The 22,346-nt window shown below is 43.3% G+C and overlaps 1 protein-coding gene across 1 annotated transcript in view; it reads left to right on the forward strand.

The window, feature by feature from the left end:
• Positions 1–6,410: 6,410 nt before the first annotated feature.
• NIPAL2 (NIPA like domain containing 2) overlaps positions 6,411–22,346 on the forward strand; it is a 51,232-nt gene continuing 35,296 nt past the window's right edge. Inside the window, exon 1 of the mRNA XM_030511453.1 lies at positions 6,411–6,543. Within this exon, the coding sequence (XP_030367313.1) occupies positions 6,439–6,543 (105 nt within the window). The 5' untranslated portion in view covers positions 6,411–6,438. The remainder of the gene's footprint in view (positions 6,544–22,346) is intronic.

Here is a 22,346-nt window from a genome sequence, read left to right on the forward strand (position 1 = left end):
TGTTCATTAAGAAAACAGTTTTGAAAGGGCCCTTCGGGCCAAAGCTACCTTACAAAGTCTTGTTGGTTTAGCTGCTTTAAAAGGTGCATATGACTGGAGGAAGAGGAAACCATACAGTATGTGTACATGTGAGGAGTATTTAAATCATCAAGCCATCAGGATGTAGACTGGGCACGTTTGCTTGTATAACTGGTCCTGCCATAAAACAGGTAATACAAGGCAGAGAAGCAACCTGGCTGAAGGTTCCCAAAGGTTTGCCCTTACTGTGAAGAGCTGTGTCACTGGTTTCGGTAGGAAAAAATAGAGCCCTCATATATATAGATTATAGTCTAAAACTTGTTTTGAGCAGGTATTAAACTGGGTGATACAAAAGACAGCTTTGGCTTTCTGACATTTGCCAGATGGGAAAGAGTGTCAGAAAAAACCCAAAATTACCAAAATTTTCCTGCTACTCATATTTTTTTCCTTAAATCATCACCAACCACTCTCTGTGCCCAACTCCTTGGTGAGTTTTCATGTTCCTACTTAGCCAGAGCAGATACTCCTGAGGCATTTGGGGTCTAACTATGTTCCCTAACTACATATATGAAAAACAGGTCTCTGGATTCTCAGCAAGTTCCCCCTGCCCCTTGCCCTGGATCCAAGGAAGACACAGGTCTTCAGACCTATGCTGGGAAACCCCAGGGAGATGTAGATTGGGACAGGGCTGATCCAGGCCTCTCACAGGCCTGTGGACAGGGACAAGCGGTGAAGTGAAGGCAGATGGCAACCCCCAAGGATGGAAGAATTGAGCAGATATTTGAGCTAAACCTCACAGGCAATTTCTTCCAGCTAATCCCTGCCATAATTTTTCCCACAGCAAAGCTGATCCAGTACATCATTTCCATGAGACAGAAGGCAGTTTTATCACTGCTCGCTTCTCAGAGGTCTTAGACACTTGCTTTTAATCATATAGCGTATGCTGACATCTGGTGGCATTCAGTAACCAAATATTCGTTAAACAAATAAGTTTCAGTTTTAAGGAGTTTGCATTGTTATTTTCGCTCAGTTGCGTCCAGAAACATGATTCCTCCCAGACCACTTCAGACTGGGGACTAGTCTAATGCACATGCACGGGACTGCAATGGTCCTGATCTCTTGTGAGACACTTACGTGGGCACTGGCCTCCAGATAAGGAAGGAAACATCAGCTGAGGGATCTGACTGTGTTCGAGCACAGTTGTTCCAGCAGAAAATGGAGCAAACAGCATCTTACCATTCCCAATTCTGAACATGGAGAATCACTGCTTGAGAAAGGAGTGATGCAAAACCACCATGAGCTTCAGCAGGAACAGAGTCACTGTAAAGGCTTAGGTGGTAACAATTCTCCTTTAGTTTACTTTATCTTTAAAGACATGAAAAAGAAGCAAAATGGCATGTATGAATAGCAAGTGAGATGTACCAAAACCTTGTTTCATGGCAAGTGAGAATAAGTAGCATGGAGTCAGCTGTCATGACTTAAAATGTACTTACATGGTTTAAAATGTATCCATGACGTAGCTGCACCATTCAAATGTGGATTAAAATTATGTTTAAATTTCATTTCCTCCAGTCCTTATCCTGCTTTTGATTAGTTTTAAGAGCAGTTGATGGTCTTGTGATTTGAAGATTTTGCATTTTAAATTTTGTGTACATGCTCTGGAATTTTATGTGAAATTGTGGGTTTGATCTTTGACCTCTGTTTACTACAGTCCTGATTTACCACTAATTTGATAGCAATCCATAAGGGCCTACTGTAAACAAGCTGCTCACTTTACATAGCTATGTTTGGCTCCTAAATGAAGAAGTATGCATGGAGTATACTTTGGGTACTGTAGCCTCCTAAAGAAATAATAAAAAACACATCACTGCTTAGTTCTCCAGGTAACGTTTACATTTGGAGAAAATAAGTTGCATGCTTAATACAGAGAGAAAATGCAGTTCTTATCCATCTTAAGTTTGTTTGTTTAAAATTGTTCTTTAAAATATTTGAGAGCTCAGGCCGTCTCTTTTGAAGTCAGTGGGAACTTTGCCATTGATTTTAAAAGGATCAGGATTAAGCCTAAATTGGTAGGGTCTAAAAGACAAAAATGAAAATGTCCAAAGTCTACAAAGCTCTCAGTGATCCACCATCCAGAAAGGAAAGACAAAAGCCTTCTCCAAGGTCTGTAATGTACATCTTGATTCCAGGACTCCTGGTTTTTGTACATTTGTAGACTTCAAGATGGAAAGCAACTTCCAGTCAGGACTGTAATTGATAGCATATGGAGTAGTACATACTTGCACCATGGACTTGTAAAGCTGCTGGGGGAAGGGAGATGAAAGCTGCTTGTAAAAATCAACAGACTGTCTTTACACATCTTCCACAGGTCGTCCTGCACTAACACTACACAGTATACCCTGCCTGCAACCCACCCCAGGCAGTTTCCCCAGCTCACAGGTTCAGGCCTTCAGGTGCAGCCTTATACACAGGAACTGCCCCAGCAAGTCTGCTTGTAAACATTTAACCAAGAACTATGTCTGATCATCCTGCCTAAGCTTAGCACTTTTTGCACTAATCTGGCACTATCAGCCATGTCCTCAGAGCAGTAGATAAAAGCAAGGTCTTCAACTTTCTCCTGCATCAGCCAGCTGGGACCATCCATGCAGCAGTGAACTTCCTTGCAGTGGAGAGCAGATGGTGGTGGGAACACCCAGGTACCCTGGGGGAAGGGCTGTTTACCTATTTGGCAGAGGAGGAAACCACAACCTTTCATTGACTGGCTTAGTAAGAACTAACTAACTTGGTAGCTGTGACAAGAGCCTGACTCAGTTAAGAATGTGGTTCATCTGCAGTGACGAAGTGTAAGCTCAGAGAAGTGATGGGATATGGGCAAGCAAACATGAAAGGCACTCTTGTTTCCTCCACATTGAAGATTTGAAATGAAGTGACCTGGGTGACAGGTCAAGCTATCTATGGATGACTTCAGGGGGCTAAAGCAACTAAAGGTAGGAAATTGCATAATGACCTTGTTAGTGTGTGTGGTTCCAATATTAGATAAGCCAGTGTTCAGGGAGGCACAAGATCAAGCACCGCTCCAGATCATCTGAAACTGAGGTTGACAAAGCACCCATTGCAGTCTTCAAAGCCTTGTGACCTGACAGAGTAACATTATCTTCTGTTAACAGAGACTCATATTTGGCCAAAGAATATCAGATAGAAATACAGCATCAAAGTAAGGGAATCCATGCACTTAAACCCCACAAGTTTCTTGTGCCTCTATTGGTCAGAAGTAACCCAAGCTGTTAGCAGCCTGATGGGAACTACCAGAGAAGGTGGATGTAATTTCTCAGGATGTGTAGACCCTTCTCTTCTATCCCAAAATGACTGGCAATAGAATGGGAGGAATCAAAGATTGCAACCTTGCAGATATTACTCAGTTTAATCAACCTTGGTATTTTCTAGAAAACCAACACAAGCACCTACTCCAGCTTCACATGTGCTACCTCCTGCCGTGTACTACTCAGAGGGAACAAGATGCTGCTCACAGGGAGAATCAGTCCTGTCCTGATTCTGGCTGTGTGGCCACAGCCAGACACAAACCTGTACTTCTGTTGCCTTTGCTCAGGTGAAAAGACAGACAAAGCTAACAATAGCAAGTAAGGTCACCTTTCTGAAGATACTTCTCCTGAGGTATTTTTTGAGCTACCCCAGATTCTTTGTGAGGAAACTTGCAGCACAGCTGAGCGCCACTGAAAACTGAAAATGTCCTCAGTCAAAACATCCTGCAGATCTCATCTGCTGCTGCCACTTCGTGGGACGTTTCCTCAGAATAATTTAAGCATCAGTCCCAAGGGCTTTAATACCTTTATGCCGATCACCTCAGCATCATTTTTGGTCTGAAAACAGCAATGCACAAGCGTAGGGACACTTGCAGATACTGAGTTTTTTTTTCTAATGGATGGTAGTAACTGAGCAGAAATAGTTTCTAAAATGCTCTTTACTTTCTTGATAGGGCTGGCTTACAACATAAAGAAAGGTTAAATTCATCTGAATAACTCGAGGCTCTTATACATGCAATACAACCAGAGATTTTTAATAAATGGAAGCCATGAGGGCCCCATGCATGTTTAGACAGAGTGGACATGTCTGGACTCGGTGCAGAACAGCAATCTGTCACTGCTAGATCAGCTTCAAAAGCAATTCAACAAGGGCTCCGTGTAGACAACACTACAGAAAACCTGTTCCAATAGCTTTCTTATGCAAGAGAAAACCACAGTCACATTTGTATTTTAGGCAGCGAACCAAGAAGAATGAAGCAAAACAACAGCAACTGTCCTCAAGAGGTATTTCAGGCTGCTTCTCTCCTCCCACTCCCCTTACACTCCTTTTCAATCTCTTACCAGTTTGTGCATTTTTAGCTAGAGAACCATACTGCAGAGGACACTGGCAGGCTGGTGGGGACCGCTGCAACTTTTGGGTACCAAAGACAACTTCTCCAGTGTGGGGAAGCATTGACCTCTTTGCTCTCCATTTTGAGCTGGGGCAGAGGTGACTGTAGATGCAGGAGGCAGAGGAACAAGAGAAGTTTCCTCAGCCCAGCAACCTTTGACAGCCAGTTACTGCTTTTCCTCTTCACCCCAGGACCTGCTATCCAACAAGTGCAAATTGAGGATGACAAATAAGAACATTAGCCTGGTGTTTCTGCTAAATGATCTGCCTTGAAGTAGCTCATGTTGACACTTAAATTGTCAGCAGACTTCCAGTTTAGGGCTCCAGTTAGAAGAATGGGTCCATTCACACTTCCCTCTGAGCTATTGTTTCAGCTCTCTCCAGACCAGGCAAATATCACTGCAGCAGTTTACGCTCCTGTTCCACTTTACAGGGATTTTTTTTGCAACCATAACCCAAATTGCCTAGAAACCTTTTTTTTTTTTTTTTTTTAATATAAGGTTAGACTCCAGGGAATAATTACACAACGCTGAAAAAATAGTCTGCAGCGATTTACATAGCCGTGATCCAGTGCACCTATGTATACGTGGCTGCAGCTAGCTCCAGTATTTACAGAGGACTCACTGGATCTGTGATCACAGAAACTGGTATTTCAAGTTAGGCCACACACACACACATACAAAACATTACTTGTTATAAGGCAAGGTTTTGTATTTCAGGGTGTTATCATCTAACTGAAGCACTACCTCGTCCCTTCTGCCTTTCCTATATCACCTTCTGGCTGGATTAAAATAACATCCTTGTGGCTAATGCAGACATTGGTTAGGTAGGCAAGTAGAAGAGTATTAATTGAACTTCAGTTTCTTTCCTGTAACTGCGTGTTCCTTCCATTTTTGAACAGGTTAATTGCACCAAGGGGCTGTATCCTCATTTCTCTCTCTGCAGTCAACTTTGCTGCTGCTCATTTCTATTAGGTATCACATCTCCTTGCCTGCTGGAACCTCAGTCCCCAGCCTGCTCTTCTGCATGCTGACTTGTTCTCTCTCAGTGCTTCTTGCTAATGATAGGACCACCAGTCCCACTGGAATTTAACAATCAATGCCACTTCTTGAGAGTAGGAGAAAAATGCTGTAGCAGGTGGTAACTGCCAGCTGACCCTTGTCTCCTACACTTGTCAGGAATCTGGACATTTTCAAACCCAATACTCCCAAGGCACAGTACGAGCTTTCTAGATTACAAACAGTTATCTTGTCCAAAGCCTGAAGATGCAGGGGCTTAATTCTTGCTTTCTATTCTTTTCTATAAGCCTATTTCTGTCTCCCATGTAATTCTGCCAAGCTCCTACCTTGCTAGCTCCTACTGTTCCTTTTAATGAGCTTTTTTATTTGTTGTTTTCCCCAGGAGAGCTTAAGTAATAAAATGAAAACTAACAGAGCGAAACGATAAAGCTACAGCCTGGGAACAAACCCATTGCCTGGAATCTCTGCAAAGCAACTATTCAGGAAATACTTACAGCCAAAGAATACATGACATAAGTAAGAATTTATGCAAGTGACTATATGCATATAGGAACAATAACTTTCAACGCTTGCAACCTAGCAGTGAGGAATTAATACCTGACCACTAGATTTAGGCACTGCTTTGAAGGAGTTAAATTCCCAGGCTACCTTTTCAGGGCAGGGTGGGGCATTGGGGGAAGTCGGAGAGTGAAAATAAAAGGCACCTGAATGCCCTGGGAAGAAGCAGCAAAACTTGTCAAGCTTTCCTTCCTTTTCTAAGCTACAAATACTCCCCAGCTGAAGGCCTCCTGGTAGCCACTGGTAGCTGCAGCTTTTGGTTGCATATGCCTGTGTATGGAGTGACCCACTAAGCTTCCTTCCCCACAGCAGGAAGTGAGTGCTACGTCCCAGTCCTGTTTGCCTCTCCTCACAGCCGTGCTGGTGTGACAGCCCATGGCATGGTCACTGGCTGGAGCCTGAGGGGAGGGACATGGGCATCCTCCCTGTTTTGGTGTGGTCTTCCTGGAATGTGTCCTTTGGGGGGCCAGGCACTGGGAGCGGGCCCCTCTCCAGACCTTGGTACAGCACGCATAAGGTAAGTGCCGGCCACGCAGCACCATGCTGGGGCTGAGGAATTAGTGGATACAGGGAGGGCAGGGTCATCATTTCAGCCTCTCCCCACTATCCTCTGAAGAGTCCCCTTTTAATGCCTGTTTGCTGCTGGTATCTGCTACCCATTCACCCTGTTGTTCAGCCTGCACAGCCCTGGCTTCCACCTCCAAGCAGTCCTTTCGGAGTATAAACCGGGCAGAGAGCTGTGTTGTTCTGTGTAGAGCATTGCTGGTTTTTGTCAACAGTGTTTCTGTCGCTGTCAATGCTGACAGTGTATTTGGGCAACTGCAAAAGACAGACTGAAGCAGCCCGAGACCTAGCAAGTTGAAGCATCTGCTAACAATAAAAATGAATTGGAGGTTGATTAAACCCTTTACCTTTTCCCTGCTTTTTTCATTTCACAAACCAGGAGGCATGGGAGGATACTCAACATTCTTGTTTTTCACTGCATCAGAAGCAAACCACTTTTTTATGATGCAAAGTATTGGTATAAATTGCGCATAAAATGGCTTGCAACTAACTGCTCTTCTTTCTCTGTGAGCAGCCCAGTAGCAGGTCACAGCCTGGGGAAGATCCTGGAAACTTTTCCCTCTGGATTCTGCATTTGCTACTGGGTGGATATCCTGATGGCAGGAGGCATTTCTCAGCTCCATGTTTTCAGAAGGAAGGAAACCTGTGAATTCCTGTGCTTGGGTCCCTAGAGCAGCAGGACTCCTGGCTGGTAGCCACACTTCCCAGGACCAGAGTTGGGATCCCTTATGGGAGACAACAGTGTGAAGCCAAGGGTTACTGTGTGTTTGGGAGTTTAGGTCCCAGGGCTGGGAGTGCTTGCAGAGCTGCCAGAGAAAGGCAACGACAGGGAACTCCCTTGGCATGGGAACACCTACCTACATGTCATGGTGTCATTTGCAAGTTTGCTTGCAAAACATCCCAGCCCTGTTCCTATGCTCCTTGGGGTGGTTGTGTGAGGACTCCTGTGTTTTAAGTCTGGTGGTTTTCTGGGAATACCTGAATCATTTTTCAGAGTTACTTGGCTATCTGTGGGTGAGACTGATTTTCTGTGCTTCCATTTACTTGAGCTGAAGCTTTGGAGCAGGTAATGGGCAACTCTGGGTCATGTGTTTTCCCATTCCTTTGTGCACCCCCATTTTCATCTTACATTTTTGGAAATATCAGAAGCCACCTATTCTCTCTCCATTCCTGGCTGTGATTCAGTGGATCAATCCAGTTTCAAGTCTTCACACAAGGACTCTTTCCCTTCCCCTTTTCTGGAGGCCATTTCATTGTCTTGGTTTGGTTTAAAGAGGAGCTCTTTGTTTTCTGTCTCTTACAAGAGACCACAACTACTGCAGCTTCCATCTGCCTGGAATCACCCCAGGAACGCTGGGATGAGTTGCTTTTGGGGGAGTATTTTTCAGGCCTTTCAGCCCCATAAACCATCAGGAGGTGAAAGAATGAGATCTCTTTTCAAGAGCCTCTGGGCATGGGGGGGCTTGGCATGGCCGCCAGTCACAGCTGCCTACTGCCACCTGGGAGACATCCACATGGGATCAGCAGATCTGATACACACGTTAGGGAAATCTGTGGTACTAGAGCAAGGCTTAGATGATGTCTGTAAACACGCAGCTTCTGCGAAGAAGTTAAAGTGCCTGTGTCCATGTGACTGTGCAGTTTAATACCTCCCTTGTGTCGGCATTACATTTCTTCACTATTTTTTTTAGTTGTGGTTATTCTCCTGTCAGGTCCCTGATCAGGATAATTAGTGCTAGTTGTCAGCATAAGGGTAGAAGGGGGAATGTGTGGTCATGAAAAAAAGAGTAGAGGTAGGACTTCTCCTTGGTGTCAGTGTAGATGTAGCTTGGTTGATGCTGCTTGAGGAACTACACCTCTGAAATCAGCAACACAGAATCCTGTGCTACCACAGCCTTACCTGTCTCAGTACTGTGGTGTGTGTCATGGGAGTGTTTTAATGATGCAGTAAAATCTGATGAAATATGTGCTTAGCTACCTGAAGTATTTCCTGACTAATATTATTGTAATATTTCTGGGTCTTTTGGGGTAATGTATGTAAGAAGTCACCATATGTGGACCTTCTCTGCTTAATGGATGGTGTATGTAATTGCCTCAGTTTAATCTTTTATTTCCCTCACTCCTTCTAAAAGGCTGTTTGTTTATTTCCAATATTGTTGTTTATGGACAAAACCATTTCTCAAGACTAGTTGATGTTATCTGCAATATTGATCTTGTTTTGACTGTATCAGAGAAGGAGAAAACAGCTGGGTGAGAATAGTCAAAAGCTCAGATGTAATACTTCTGTAAGTCAGTATTTCACACGGCTGTTGTGTGTTGTCACTGTGTGTAGTTGTTCAAGTGCGGAAGCTGAGCTAGAGATGGAAATTCTTTTCACTCCTGCTTCTTTTTCCTCCTTTGTCTGTCTCTTAATAAACTCAGTTATTACTGGCTGCCCAGACACTCACCTCAAGAGCTCGTTTTATTTCATGGGCTGTGGTAATAAATCATTTCGGCTCTATATTTGAGGTTTAAAATGTCAACAGCTCCTTCAGATCTGTGGCCTCTTGTCCCATGACAATATATCACAGCCTATCACAGGCCATACATGCAGCTGGTGAATATGTGCAGCCAGGAAACCTGATCCTTTGTGTGGTCTAATCAGTGGGCAGGGTGGCTGTTATCAGGTGTGATGAGACATCCCATGGATTAAACACATCCTTGTGAGGTCTTTCTATGCTGCCTTCTATTGTAAACATGAAATCTAGATTCCCTGGGAAGTGTTAGTTAAGGTTTTTTTAGCTCATTCTGTTCAAGGAGAAAGTCTTCAGTGCTTCAGTTAACCCACCTTGCTAAAGGCTTCATGTCTACTTCCATTGAGCCTCTGCAAAGCGAGGGCACGGTTTGGTCCCAGTTTCTTCCAGTGGCTGCACAGTCCCTGATGGTACTCCTGCTGCTGTGAGGGCTCTTTCCCCTGTGCTGCCGCAGTGCAGGAGGGCAGGGAGCTGCCACCATGGAGAGGAGGACTATTTCTCTGTTGCCCTTGGCTGAGGAAGCACCCCAAAAACAATGAGGGCCTCTTCAGCTGGCACTGCCATCAGAGAGAAGAGTTGGCACGGCACATCCTACAAATATTCACCAGGATATTTTAAGTGCTTACTGAAATTTCCAACCATGACTTTCAATCAGGGAAAGTTCTAGAGCAAGTCAAGGTGGGTGGGATCCAAGTTTCAAGTGGGGCAGCTTTCTTCTGCCAGAAGCAACCACCAGGTATTAGTGGGCTATTAAAGGTTGTCGTGGTTTATGTGTATGAAGATATGGCTGGAAATGATGAATGAGAACTTGTCATGGAGTGGAGAAGTCTCTCCTGGGCTCCTGGTTGCCTCAGCACTGCACCAGCTGCTAAGAAGGAGAAGAAATAACTGTTACAGGCAAACCCGGGACTAAGGTGAAGGCAAACCCTCCTGGTTTTTCCACTTTAAGTGTTTTGTAGGTTTTTAATGTCATTTTCTCAGCCTCTGTAGGGTATCTCACGCTGTGGTCTGCTCCCTGGTGGACTGCAGATGTTAACTGTTCCAGGTTAATCAGTAAGCCAATCCTGGAGCATGGGGAGAGTAGAGACAAACTTGCCTTCACCCAGCTCTCTGCTCCTCTGCTCATCTGTGAAGACTATGATGAAAAGTTTTTCCTCTTCCCCCCAGCTCCTTATTCTGAAACTGTTCACTGAAAGCAAACAAGGGTTTCGAAACATTATCTCATCGTGCTCTTTAGTTGCCAGATTTCAGAGTTCAAAATTTTGGTTTCCTTTATTTTATGGGGGACTGTGTATGGGAGAAAATGCGTACTGTTTTTTTAGGTGGGAAATGTGTGTTATTTTCAGCCCATACAAATCAAAAGTTAGGAAGAGGACTTTGTTCAGTCTTTCAGATACACCTTTTTTGAATCAGTCATAGGGAATCCAAAACAGTTGCTGCCAGTGCCGATGCATGCTCTTCTGGTGGTGGTCTGCTGTCAGGAATCCAGCAGCATTTCCATGGCTTAGTCCCCATTTAATTAAGCTCTTCTAGAAAAGGATGTGTGGCTTTGGATCATAAATGCAGGATTGTTAGCTTGGCCAGCTTTGCACCCAAGCTTTCAGGCTCTGCTAGAGCTGTAGGTCTGATCTACTGGGGGTTGTCATCTGATTAGCTTCAGTGTGACATGAGAAAGCAAAATAGAGCACTGCTTAGAAACGATCACTCATATCAGTTTTACAACCTCATAAATTCATTCTGCCTTGCCAAACATCAGCTGTTGCTGCAGATGGAAAGATCACAACATGTCTGATGTGAAATGAGCACAGCGCTTATATAAGCTGCAGCCTGCAGGTTAAAGAAAGATCAGCTGCTGCATGGCAAGTTATTCATTACTCAAAAGTAAGGGATATAACAACAGGAGAGCCTTACCCCTTGCCTGTTCCCTTGTATGGGGTCATAAGCATATTTATATCATCGCAACTCTCAACTTATTTAGGGAAATGTAGCTTTTTTTTCCCCTTCAATCACTGCAAGCAGAGTGGGAGTAAGCCATGGAGCTGTTTATACATATAGAGGAAGCAGGGGGTGGAACAGGAGGTCTGGAACGGATGCCTAGGTGAGGAAGTGGACCAAAGGCTTTCTGAACCAGCTAGAGTGACCTGCTTATCTGGTTTCCACCAGTGTGTCCCATAACAGCCTAATTTCCTGGTGCTGTGTTATTGGCCTTGACCGCCCTGCTTGGGTTTCTCCTACCACGGCTGGAGGGAGTCAGTTTTGCTCCAAATACCAGGATGGTGCTGGGCAGTAGATACAGCAAACCAGCTCAGCTCCATGTTTTGAGCTTTGGGGACACAGGACCCAAAGCAGATGTTATTGATTGGAGAGCTCATCCTCCATCTGTCTGGACACTTCCTTTCTTCAATATTGCTGGCAGAGCTGCTTGAGTAAGCCCTAGTCTGACAGCCGACAGAAGCTGGTGAGCAAAGCGCATTTATTTAGGCTGACGACTCACAGGTCATTTTGACCAAAGCAGTCTTGGTGGTTCCTGCTGGAGACCTCAGGCAGAAGATTGGAAACAACTGGCCTCGCAGGGCTGGGGCTGTGTTGAGCTCCAGCTATAACTGCTGAATGCTTGTTCCCTGATTCTCACTGGACTATTTTTCCCAAATCTCAGACTGTTTTCAATGCTTCCCATCCCAACAGCTGCTATAGTAAAAGAAGTTTTCAGTTTTTCTGAGGATGTCAAAGAACATGTGCATTTATTTAATTTTTTTATGATTAAGGTGACAGTGACTTAAACAGGAGCTTTGTAATTACACTAATCTGTTTTAAGAGGTTTGCAAACGTTAATTTGGGAATTTCTAGGTAATAAGGAACATGACAATTCTTGTCATTTCTCAGAAAGTGGAGTGCAGAAGACAAATGCGAGGAAACTTGAGCCACAAGTTATACATATCCTACCTAGTGCAGAAATTATTTTGCTTTGGACTGCTTCAAAATGGTATTTTGCAGGAAGATTACAGGCACAGTGCAGACTAATATCCAGCTCAGCCACTCATTACAAGGCTTAAAACATAAGCACTGCTCTTCAGAACAGTGATCTGGAACAGCAGAATTGGATTTAGTCTGGAGCCAGCAAAGCAGGGTGTGTGTTCCTCTTTCTTCCCTTAGCATTGAGCTGGGAAGACCAAGCATGGGATGAGTCTGAATCCATACCTTGATTTGGAGAGGCCTGGCTCAATGCAGTGCTTTGTGCTCCCTTCCCCAGACTTCTACATGACTTTGCAAATAATGGACTAAATTAGATTGGCTGTGGCTGCTGTTTTTAGAAACTAAAAAACTGATTTTAGTTTCCCAGCCTTACCTGGGAGTTGCAAGGTGATGTGGCATGAAGGTCTGGCTGCTCAGGCAAACCCCTATCTGCTCCTGAGATTTCATGAGGTTGCTGTATGGATCTAGGACATTGCTGCCACCCAAAGTGGTGCTTTTGCTCCCATCTTGAAACTGTGCTTCTGCTGCTTCATTTGACTTAGCACTCATTTGACTACTTGATGAGGCAGTTTGCCTGGCTACACTGACAGGAAAATACTCACTGATATAATTTTTTAAATAAAAGTTGCCTTCTCATATCATGTTGCCTGTGACATTGGCCCCTTACAATTTTGTGACCCAAAGAAGACTTCATTTCTCTTTAAAGCTGAAGTATGATCTTTCTCTTCCTATGCTATTGAAGTCTGGTTTGGGCATTGGGGGGGGATAAAAGATGTTGGAATCTTATCCTTGCATGTCTCCAACAGTGTGCTGTATCTGATTAACTCCTGTTTGAAGGAATAAAAAGAATCCAAATAACTTAAGTAGAAATTTGACCGAACTCAAAACCCAAGGCTTTAGAAAGATGAGCAAACAATGGACTGTGTACTTCAGTCATAAGGGAGGTGAGGACCTTTGGCTAACCTAGTAACTGGAGGCTGCAATTATTCCATTTTGAGTTTTGGTGACATGTATAAACTGTTATGCTCATGTTTATAATGTCACTACAGATTGTCCCTGAAGAATGGCATTTGTTAATGTGAACAGAAGGGAGGTATGCTTTCCATTCTGTGACTAATCTGGACTTTGGAACATACTGCCAGCAGCTTCAAAAGACAGCCAGTTGGTGTGTGAAATCAACGCCAGGCCTGGAGCAGAGATCTTAAGAAATGTGGCAGGGTGCACTCAAAAGTAAATAGTCAATATCAAACTGAACAGATGTGTGCTGCTTAAATTAAGCTTATAGCAGTGTAATTACATTGTCCTCCATGATGTCCATCGTTGATTTATATCATCTAGGCTGGAAGCTTTGGCCTTGTTTGGTGATAAGAACTGTTCTGCCTATGATGGGTAGATGAATAGAGGTTATGGAACTGTCATAGAAATCATGGGATGAGACATACAGTGACTCTTTGGCTATATTCTCCTTTCTATCCCACTATGTTATGTAGAAACACTGCTGTGATGCAGAGGCCTATGGTGAATGCAAAGTTTGGAGGAAAACCCCTCCATGTGTGGAAGCAATGACTCACAGCAAAGTAAATGCTGGTTCCTTGGGCATGGCTTCTTCATGTTGGCTGAGGTGAAGTAGTAACATAGAAGTACATAGTCTCTTGCTGACATTTAATCCCCTAGAATCAAATCAATTTTATGGGAGATAAAATCTCGACCAGTCTTAGCTAACATATTTGATGACTTAACTGTCATCCTGCTCAAAACAAAGACATTTTGCCAGCTGGTATGGTTTAAACTTGAAGCCTTTTTCTTCAACAGCCAAGGATATTGCCACTGGAAAGAGGTTCCTGTGAAGAACAATCAAAAATTTTTGTGTACATAACAGACTTATACCCAGACAGTTAACTCCCAATTAAAACCTAGTTTAATTTTTTGGTGGGCTCCAGCTTGGGAGTGGTAAACTCCATTTACTTTGCTTTATGACTCTAACCAACTATGTTTTTATGTTTGTCTTCTACTTGTGTTTTGTTTTTGTCAGGGTTTTTTGGTGTGTTTTTGTTTGTTTGTTGTTGTTCTCTCTGCTTTGAAATTCCTACAAGTTTCTTGTATTTATTGACTTCTAATGACATTAGTATCTTTCTTTTGTTTCTCTCTCTTTCAATCTTTTTCTCCCTGCAGTGACTAAAGCACCATGAACATTCTCATTCAGTGTCTATGTTATCATGCAGCAATGACTCAGTCATCATGTCAAGATGGTGGAAAGCACAGCTTGTAGTGTCTGCAGAAGCTTCAGTCAAACAAATAATAGCGGATTTCATCTGATCAAGACTCTAGTTCCATCTTTTGTCTATCATACGGGTTTTGGCCAGAGTTAATTTTTTTCATAGTAACTTGTATGGTGCTATGTTTTGGATTTGGGATGAAAAAAGTGTTGATAACATGGGTATGTTTTAGTTATTGCTGAGCAGTATTTGCACAGCATCAAGGCATGTTTTGTTTCTTGCACTGCTGTGCCAGGAAGTAGGCTGGGTGTGCACAAGAATTTTCGAGGGGACACAGTTGGTACAGCTGACCCCAAATGACCAAAGGGGTATGCCTTACCATACAACATTGTGCACAGCAATAGAAGTTGGGGGAAGAAGGAGGAACTTTGAGAGTGATGGCATTTGCCTTCCCAAGTGTTATGTGTGATAGAGCCCTGTTTGTCTAGAAATGGTGGACGCCTGCCTGTGGAAAGTAGTGAGAGAGTTCCTGATTTTGCTTTGCTTGTGCACGCAGCTTTTGATTTGCCTGTTAACTCATCGGCTGAGATAGACTTTACCCCTCTGATTCTCTCCCCCATCTTGCTGGGGCAGAGTGAATGAGTGGCTGACTGGGTTGAGCTGCTGGCTGGAGTTAAACCACAACAACTATAGATCAGAGGCTGCCAGGACAAACTGAAGAGTGATGCATGGTTTACAAAAGCATAGAGATGATAGCACTCGTTTCATGAGTCAGATGCTCAGTATGCCTCTTTTTCTTTTTTTTTTCTTTAATTTTTTTTTTTTTTAATATCTGAGAGGGAGTAGGCAGAATTTATCTTCATGGCCCCATCTCTATAGTAATCCCTGTCAAGAAGAAGCTTTCTGACTGTTATATCCTATACTAATGCAAAAATACCAGAAAAAATACAAAGTTCTATATGTGAGAATCCCCATAAGGCACACTTGCTGAAAGATCAGTTGTACTCAAAACTGAGAAAAAAAACTTGCCACCTTGTTATCTCTTTAAGTGCAACAGAGAATATCATGAAAAGGTGATAAAGGTACCTAGAAGAGATCACTCAGCTAAACTGATTTGTTTTCTGCAGCAGAAGGGAGCTATGTAGTAGATGTATTTGTTTAAAGATTTTATTTGTTATTCCCCGATTTGCATCTTAATTTTGACCAGAAGTATCTGGAAGTTAAAAGCATCCAGTCGTGTTTGTGTGAGCATGCACCCGTATACATATGTGTGCATATTTTAGAGCGTGCAAGACCTCTTGATTCTAAATCATCACTGGTAATCTAGCAGTTGTTTATATTTAAATGAATAATGTTGCTAACCAGAAGCTGTTTTGAAATACCACTGGCTTGGGAGTGTCCTCATTTCCAGCCTTGATTTACCCCTGGCCTACATGTGTGACACTGGGGTTTGGCAAGGGGGCATGTTCACTCAGGTTGTGATGTGGAAAAGATTTTTCTGCGCACGTCAAAGGAAGGGCTAGTTATAGCTAACAGAGGATTAATTGAGGCAAGATTAACAGAGGATGGGAGACAAGCCTGCCTGAAAAGTGATGCTGGAGAGGTGCATGCTGAAAGAGGCATGTTATTCCCCTCCTGAGTTCTTCTCAGCTGGTAAAGGGAAGTTTTTATTAAAAAGCTCTTTTAAGAATTTGGTAAATATATTAAGGTGGCTACGTTTCTGTCAGGATTTTGTGTATCTGATTTAAGTGGAATCAGATATACCTCATTAGTACTCCAGCAGGATTGTACTACGATAATAAGAGGGAATGAGCTAGCAATGCTTGGTTTGGAGGCATGTTTGTGTGTACATGCAGAATGAGCCGTGTCTCCAACAGTACTCTATATGCCTTGTTCTGCAACTTCACGAAACACTTAACAGCGCTACTCACTCAGTTGTTCGAATGGCTCCCTTTTGAGCTTGCCTGTTTCTCTGAGTACAGGCAGAGCTAGCTCCATTTCACAGGGCATGAACACTCCAGCTGCCCATGAGTGTTGCATCCCCTTCTTGGTTTTTGATTTAGGAGTCCATGAAGCAGGGAGAGGAGCAGCACAGCCTCTCAATATCAACCAGGCTGTGGTTTCTGGGAATTAATATACTTGGGCTTTGAGTGGTCTGTCTTGAACCTTATCTTGGACACCAGGAATTAGACAGGACCAAACAGTAATATCCAGAAAGCCTGCTCCAGGGCAGCAATAGAGGAGTATCCCTGAGCCAACTGACCGTTTCGTGGGAGTAGCTGGTAGGGCAATGCTGGCTTGCCTCTTTGTTTCTCCTGAGAGACCTCTAAAATGGCAAAAATTTATAATCCTATTCTTTCTTTTTCTGATACGTTATTTCTATAGTTGCCATGGAGATGTTAAGTGATGGTCCTTGAGAAAATCTTCTAAGATGTTATCAACTGTGATTGAAATTTTTAGAGCTTCTGTTATACAGTTATCGGAGAAGATTTTAATTGTACTCTGAGTAGTAAAAACATGAATTATTTTGATTATGCAGCAAAGTATCCCAGACTGTTTACTTGAGGAACAGTGTAAAAATCCATTGTGCCCCTTCCACATTCTCCCATTTATTACTAGTTTTGAGATTTGCTTACTGATAATGAGAAATTGAAATTTAGGTGTTGGGAAGTTTAGTTGTAACTCTTCAAAAAGGAAAAAAAATTACTACTCATAATGCTTTTTAGGAGTTGGATATGTTTGTATATAACTTTACTGAGCATAAAGAAAGTTAATTTAGTGTATTTCACAATTCATATTTTTCGTCTCAGTTTGTTATCCATTATTGACATTAATCAACTACTGACAAATATGAATAAAATCTCATGACAATGATTAAACATAGAGGTGAATAGAAAGCTCCCATTTCTGCAGTTGCTTTATCCTCTCAAATTCGCATGCCTTTTCATAACTTACCAGGCTCTCCTTCCAACCTTTACAGTTTGTCACTTCTCTGCAGAAAGATATATCTTAAATTTGTGATGTGATGAAAGGTAAAACCTGATAAAGGCAAGGGTGCTGTAGTATTCATGAGATAGGAACTGTATTTACTGTGGTCCGGAAACCAGCCTGGCGATCTGTGTAAAACCTGCAAACTGTCTTGTCTTCACTTGGATTTATCCTGACTTAGCTACCAAGTCTCTTCTCTACTGTTCCTAACAAAGATGGTGCAAAATGTTTTAATTCACTCCTTCTTGTAGATTTAACAATGCCCTTTTATGTCACAATAAAAATCAAATTATTTTCATTACATGTTCCAATGCTGGTAATAGCCCTTTTATTTCAGCTGTCCTTCAGTACTTCACATGGCCCTGAACCCATATAGGAGTATATGAATTTCAATATGAAAACCATTGAAACAAGGACCTTGTTTTCTTTATGCAGTTGTAAAGCACTGAGTACATCCAGAGCGCTCTGAATAATAACAGCTAAATGATAAGCCTCTCCTAATTCCACATGGTGGATCTTTGAAAAATATGGTTTTTGTTAAGGACTCTGAATTCCCCTTGCTTCAGAGTTAACTCAGAACTGGAAGTTTAGAAGGCCCCCTTTAATAAGATCCATTCAGAGCTGTCAAAATCCTAATTAACAGAAACAATGTGTAGTTTTTGAAGCAGTATGTGTCATTATGTTTGTGGGGAATGCGTTTAGAGCACAAATAAATGCAGGAATAAAGGAAAATAGAAGGAATGGTTTAACTAGCCTTGATGAGTGAGCCGACAATATACATTTGAAGTGGGGTTTTTTTCTGCTCATCAGTTCATAGCATAGCAAGTTTCCATAAATAATGGCCATGTACCTTTTAGTCAGTGCAAAGTTAACCTTTCTAAGTTTTCATTTCACAGTCCTGACAACTGCAGTTTAATGTCCATTAGGAAAACACACATGTAATATGGATAAATTGCATCTCACTGTATAACAAAGTCTTTAATGCAGATCTTAGTCTGCAAGGGATAAATTTATTAGAATTAGTGCCAAAGATTTAGATTTTAGCCTGGCTTTCTTTTGCCATAACCATCTTATTTTACTTTGACAATAAAAAGAGAGCTTGCGTGTGAAATGCCCTTTTAAAATAGTGCAAGAATGATATGAAAAGGTGCGAGGGTAAATAAGCATTAGATCCTGCATGAGTGCTTGAAGTGGGACCATGTGGAACTATGCTATACTGTTGTTCATTTATTTTGAATAGCGATATGTTGCCACTTGGCAAATGGATGCCCACTAACCCATCCTCCTCATGCCTGGGCTTGTGCATGACCCTCGTGCTACTGGGGTAGCAGATGCCAGGTGAATACTGAGGGTGCCTTTCTCGAGATGAATTTACCACTTCTTGAACTCATTCCCCTCAGCAGGCTCCTGTACGGGCCACTGTCACCACTGGCAAACTGTGCAGGGTCACCATTTTAAAACTGTTGCTGTGGCTTGTGGGTTTTGATCTGCCTTTAGAGTTAAACATTGGTAGGTGGCTTATAAAGTACATAATGCTAAAAGGGTATAGTTTGGGAGGATTATTTCAAACCTGGAACAGTGCCTTGCGAGTCTCACAAATGCAAAGGAGGCAGTGAGGGAACAGGAGGCCAGAGGAAGGCATTCCTCAAGCTGGCTTTGCCACCAAGGAAAACTGCAGATCCACAGCCTCGGTCTGTGATCTGCATGCCTGGGGACTGTCCATAAAGGACTGCAAAGCCAGCAGGTAACTTTCATGGCTTGTTCTAAAGCATATTAAGGTGAAGGAAATCAAATTTCTGTGGTGTTTTTTACTTTCTGGAAAATTTAAGGGCAGGATGATTCTGTGACAAGCCTCATGCATTTGGAAGCATTGGAAGAATGCGTCAACAGTTTGAAATATGGGGTCTGACAAAATCGCCTGTACATTCAGACAGATGTTTCGGTGATGAAGGGACTTGCATTTTATGCCAGCAGTTTTGAATATTTAAGGTTTTTTCCTGTAGAAATCCTTAGTTGACTGAAGTAGCACCATGGCTCTAAAGTTGTGTCTGCAACTGAATTCCCTCATGGAGGTTTGTCTGAAGACTTATGTGTGGGAAGCCCTGCAGTGCTGCGGATGATATCACAACTGGAAACTCTGTGTTCAGAGAATATGTTTATTACTTATAAAACTGCCTGTTCCACCAGTCCTCTAGCCTCTAAAGGATGTTGAATGGCAGACATAGCACAAATAATGAAGCTTTTTATGTGACATGACAACAGAAGGGTTGCAGTGGCCTTCAGGAAAAAACAGCAACCATTTTGGTTTGATAGGGTGATCTATCTTCTGTCACAGGTCATCTTTCTTTCATGCATGGTTTTACTAGCCTGGGATATGGTATCCTATTTTTTAATTTCCTGCTTTGAGCATTGCTGTGTGTGATAGCTCTTGCTCATTAGAAATTGCCTGCTGATTTGTGAAGTTTGCAATTTTATTTTCCTCTTTACTGCGTTTTTGTTCCCTGTTGTTTTCTTTAGTATTGGTAGGTCTGAGTATGAACCTGTACAAGACAGTTTTGCCGTGCTATAGCTGCATGGCGTTACTGTACTTTCATCTCATGTCCCTGAACAGATCCCTCTGATACTTGACCTTCTTAGGGCATTGTACTCTGCTTTTAATCTTCAGGGGTTTACCCAGCCCTGAGTTTGGAAGTATGGTGATACCACATTAACAGGAGCTCATTAACACGTGTCAATCTGAAGCAGGCAGTGCAGTGTATATGCCAACAGCAGTGCTCAGGTGAAATGTGGTTATTACAATAAAATGACTTCAGCAATGAGGGTAAGTTTTGAGCCCAGACCACTGCTATGAATTTGCCTTGATCATGCACACACACAGTTTTTCCTCTGCATGGACACAGGAGGTTGCTTATGTTAGGCACAAGGGAGTGTCACCTCAACAGCTTTGCATGTGTTTGTTGGGGCTCTAAAGGTACCCACAGTCCTGCCCAGCCACAGGGCTCTCCTGCCCTGCCCATGGCCCAGGGCCCTATTTCAGCCACGTAGGCCACCAGCCTGTGCTCCAGTGGTGCCACAGCAGACTGGTCTCCATCTGCCCACAGCCCTGCCCAGCGCTAGGTCCTCCTGAGCTGGGCCTGTTCACTAGCCCGTGTTCCAGCCCAACCTCAGCTGAAGGAAATGCTGATCTCTGTATTTCACTGGGAAGTACTGAGACAGTGGTCACACCTGTCTTGATATTTCCCAGAAATTAAGGAGAAGACCCAAGTTTTTGTCCTGTTTTTTGTTCCTGGCAATTTCTGGAACCTTTAGGAAGAGAACTGACTTTGGAATATGGTTCCTGTTCAGACAGAGGGTGGTCATCGTGTTAAAAGTCTTATGTGTCCAACAAGGATATCTGAGCCAAGCTCACAGGTACCTGACAAAGCAACCCCCATGACACTAAAGCTGTTCTGGAGAGGACACCAGTGAGGCAGGACATTGGAAAACTCCCTGCTGGAGTCCCTGCCCATGCAGTGTTTAAATTCACCAAAGTGGCATTTGATTCACATTCTCTGGAGGCAGGTACTCAGGTTATCATCAGTACCCATATGATTTTGCACATTTTTTTTAGATGACAGATAGAACACACCGCCTCATCCTCTGCCCACCAGCTGCATGCAAATTTTACCTCCAGAGCTGTATGGACACCATCCTTTGGGCTGACTCGAGACCGACTGTGTTTCCCCCCTAGTGTGCTGGTTGCCTCCCAAGTCCTGCACAGTGTCTATGACCCCTGGCTGAAACCTGAAAATAAGGAGCTGTAAAGGGTAACCCAGAGATGCAGCTGTAAGGTTAGAACCGGCTGCTGAACTGAAAAGAGCTGCAGAGAGACTGGGTTCTCTTCTGGGAGTAGTGTGGATGTATTACAGTTACTGATGTGAAAGCGATAAAATGATGGGGTAAATGAGGTGGCAGTTTCTGTTTTCTATTTCCTACTGTCTCCTTTTTCTTAAACTCTTCATGACAAGGCCACTTCTCCACCCCCTCACAAGGGAGCATGTTGTCATTTAAAAAGAACAAGTCTTAGGGAGCAAGAAAATAGCTTAGATTTAACTGCAGTTTTATTGAAGCTGCTGTCTATGCAGGATGATGAGGGGAGTGCAATAATCCATCCGTGAAGTGGTCAAACTTTGCGTAAGGTCAATGCTCAGGATTTGATCCACCGCTGCAGCATCAAAGCTTCAGGAAGGAAAACCCAACCCCTCTGCTCCTGTGGGGCTTTAGGTGGGGACCATTTCACAGCATTTCCCCAGTCTGGAAGGAGGCTTCAAGGCTGCTTGTGTCCCTGTAATTGTTAGTGCCTGATCTCAGCAGAGGTGTTTGTGCTGAGGTGTGCTAAGACATCTTGTCACATACTCCCCACTGCCCCAGTGAGGGTTGTTCCATCAGCCTTGAAAATGCACAGTGTGTGAGAGCCCTGGAGGATACTGGGGTGTGGGGAGAGGCTGCAAGATGGGAAGGACCTCCAGTGGCCAGGTACCAGAAGGCATGGGCAAAACTCTTGAGTAATACTTCTTATTGAGTGCTTTCTGTACACGGGCTGTGGCATTGGTGCTGTGATACTTAGCAAAGAGGGTGTGTGAGCAAAGGGAGCCCTCTGACCTCCTGCATTCACCTCTCAGCATCTCCTTGTACCAGTCAGTCATGTCTTGTTGACGTGTAGCAGTCAGCCAAGCATTTCACTCAGAGCAATTTGGTGTCTGCTTCTCCTTCTGAGTGTAAGCCACTGCAGAAATACATGAGCCACAGACAGTTTGATTCAGTTTGTCTCTTAAATTAAAATATTTACATCCATTTGTAATGAGGCTGTTGTTTCTTCACGCTTTTGGGGATGTGCTTTCCTAGTCTGGGAATTATAGCCTCAGCAATAATCCCCTCTTCTTCAAGAGCTTGATGGACCCCATACTGCTTTTTGTAAATGTTGAGGAGCAGCAGTCTCTGTGGTTGGTAGGCACTGACTGTTCAGAGGTGCCCACGGACCTTCTTGGAGAAGAGTCGTGAAAGCTGTGGCAGTGAGCACGGGGATG

This window comes from Strigops habroptila, chromosome 1, assembly GCF_004027225.2.
Source record: "Strigops habroptila isolate Jane chromosome 1, bStrHab1.2.pri, whole genome shotgun sequence".
NCBI classification, from domain to species: Eukaryota; Metazoa; Chordata; class Aves; order Psittaciformes; family Psittacidae; genus Strigops; species Strigops habroptila.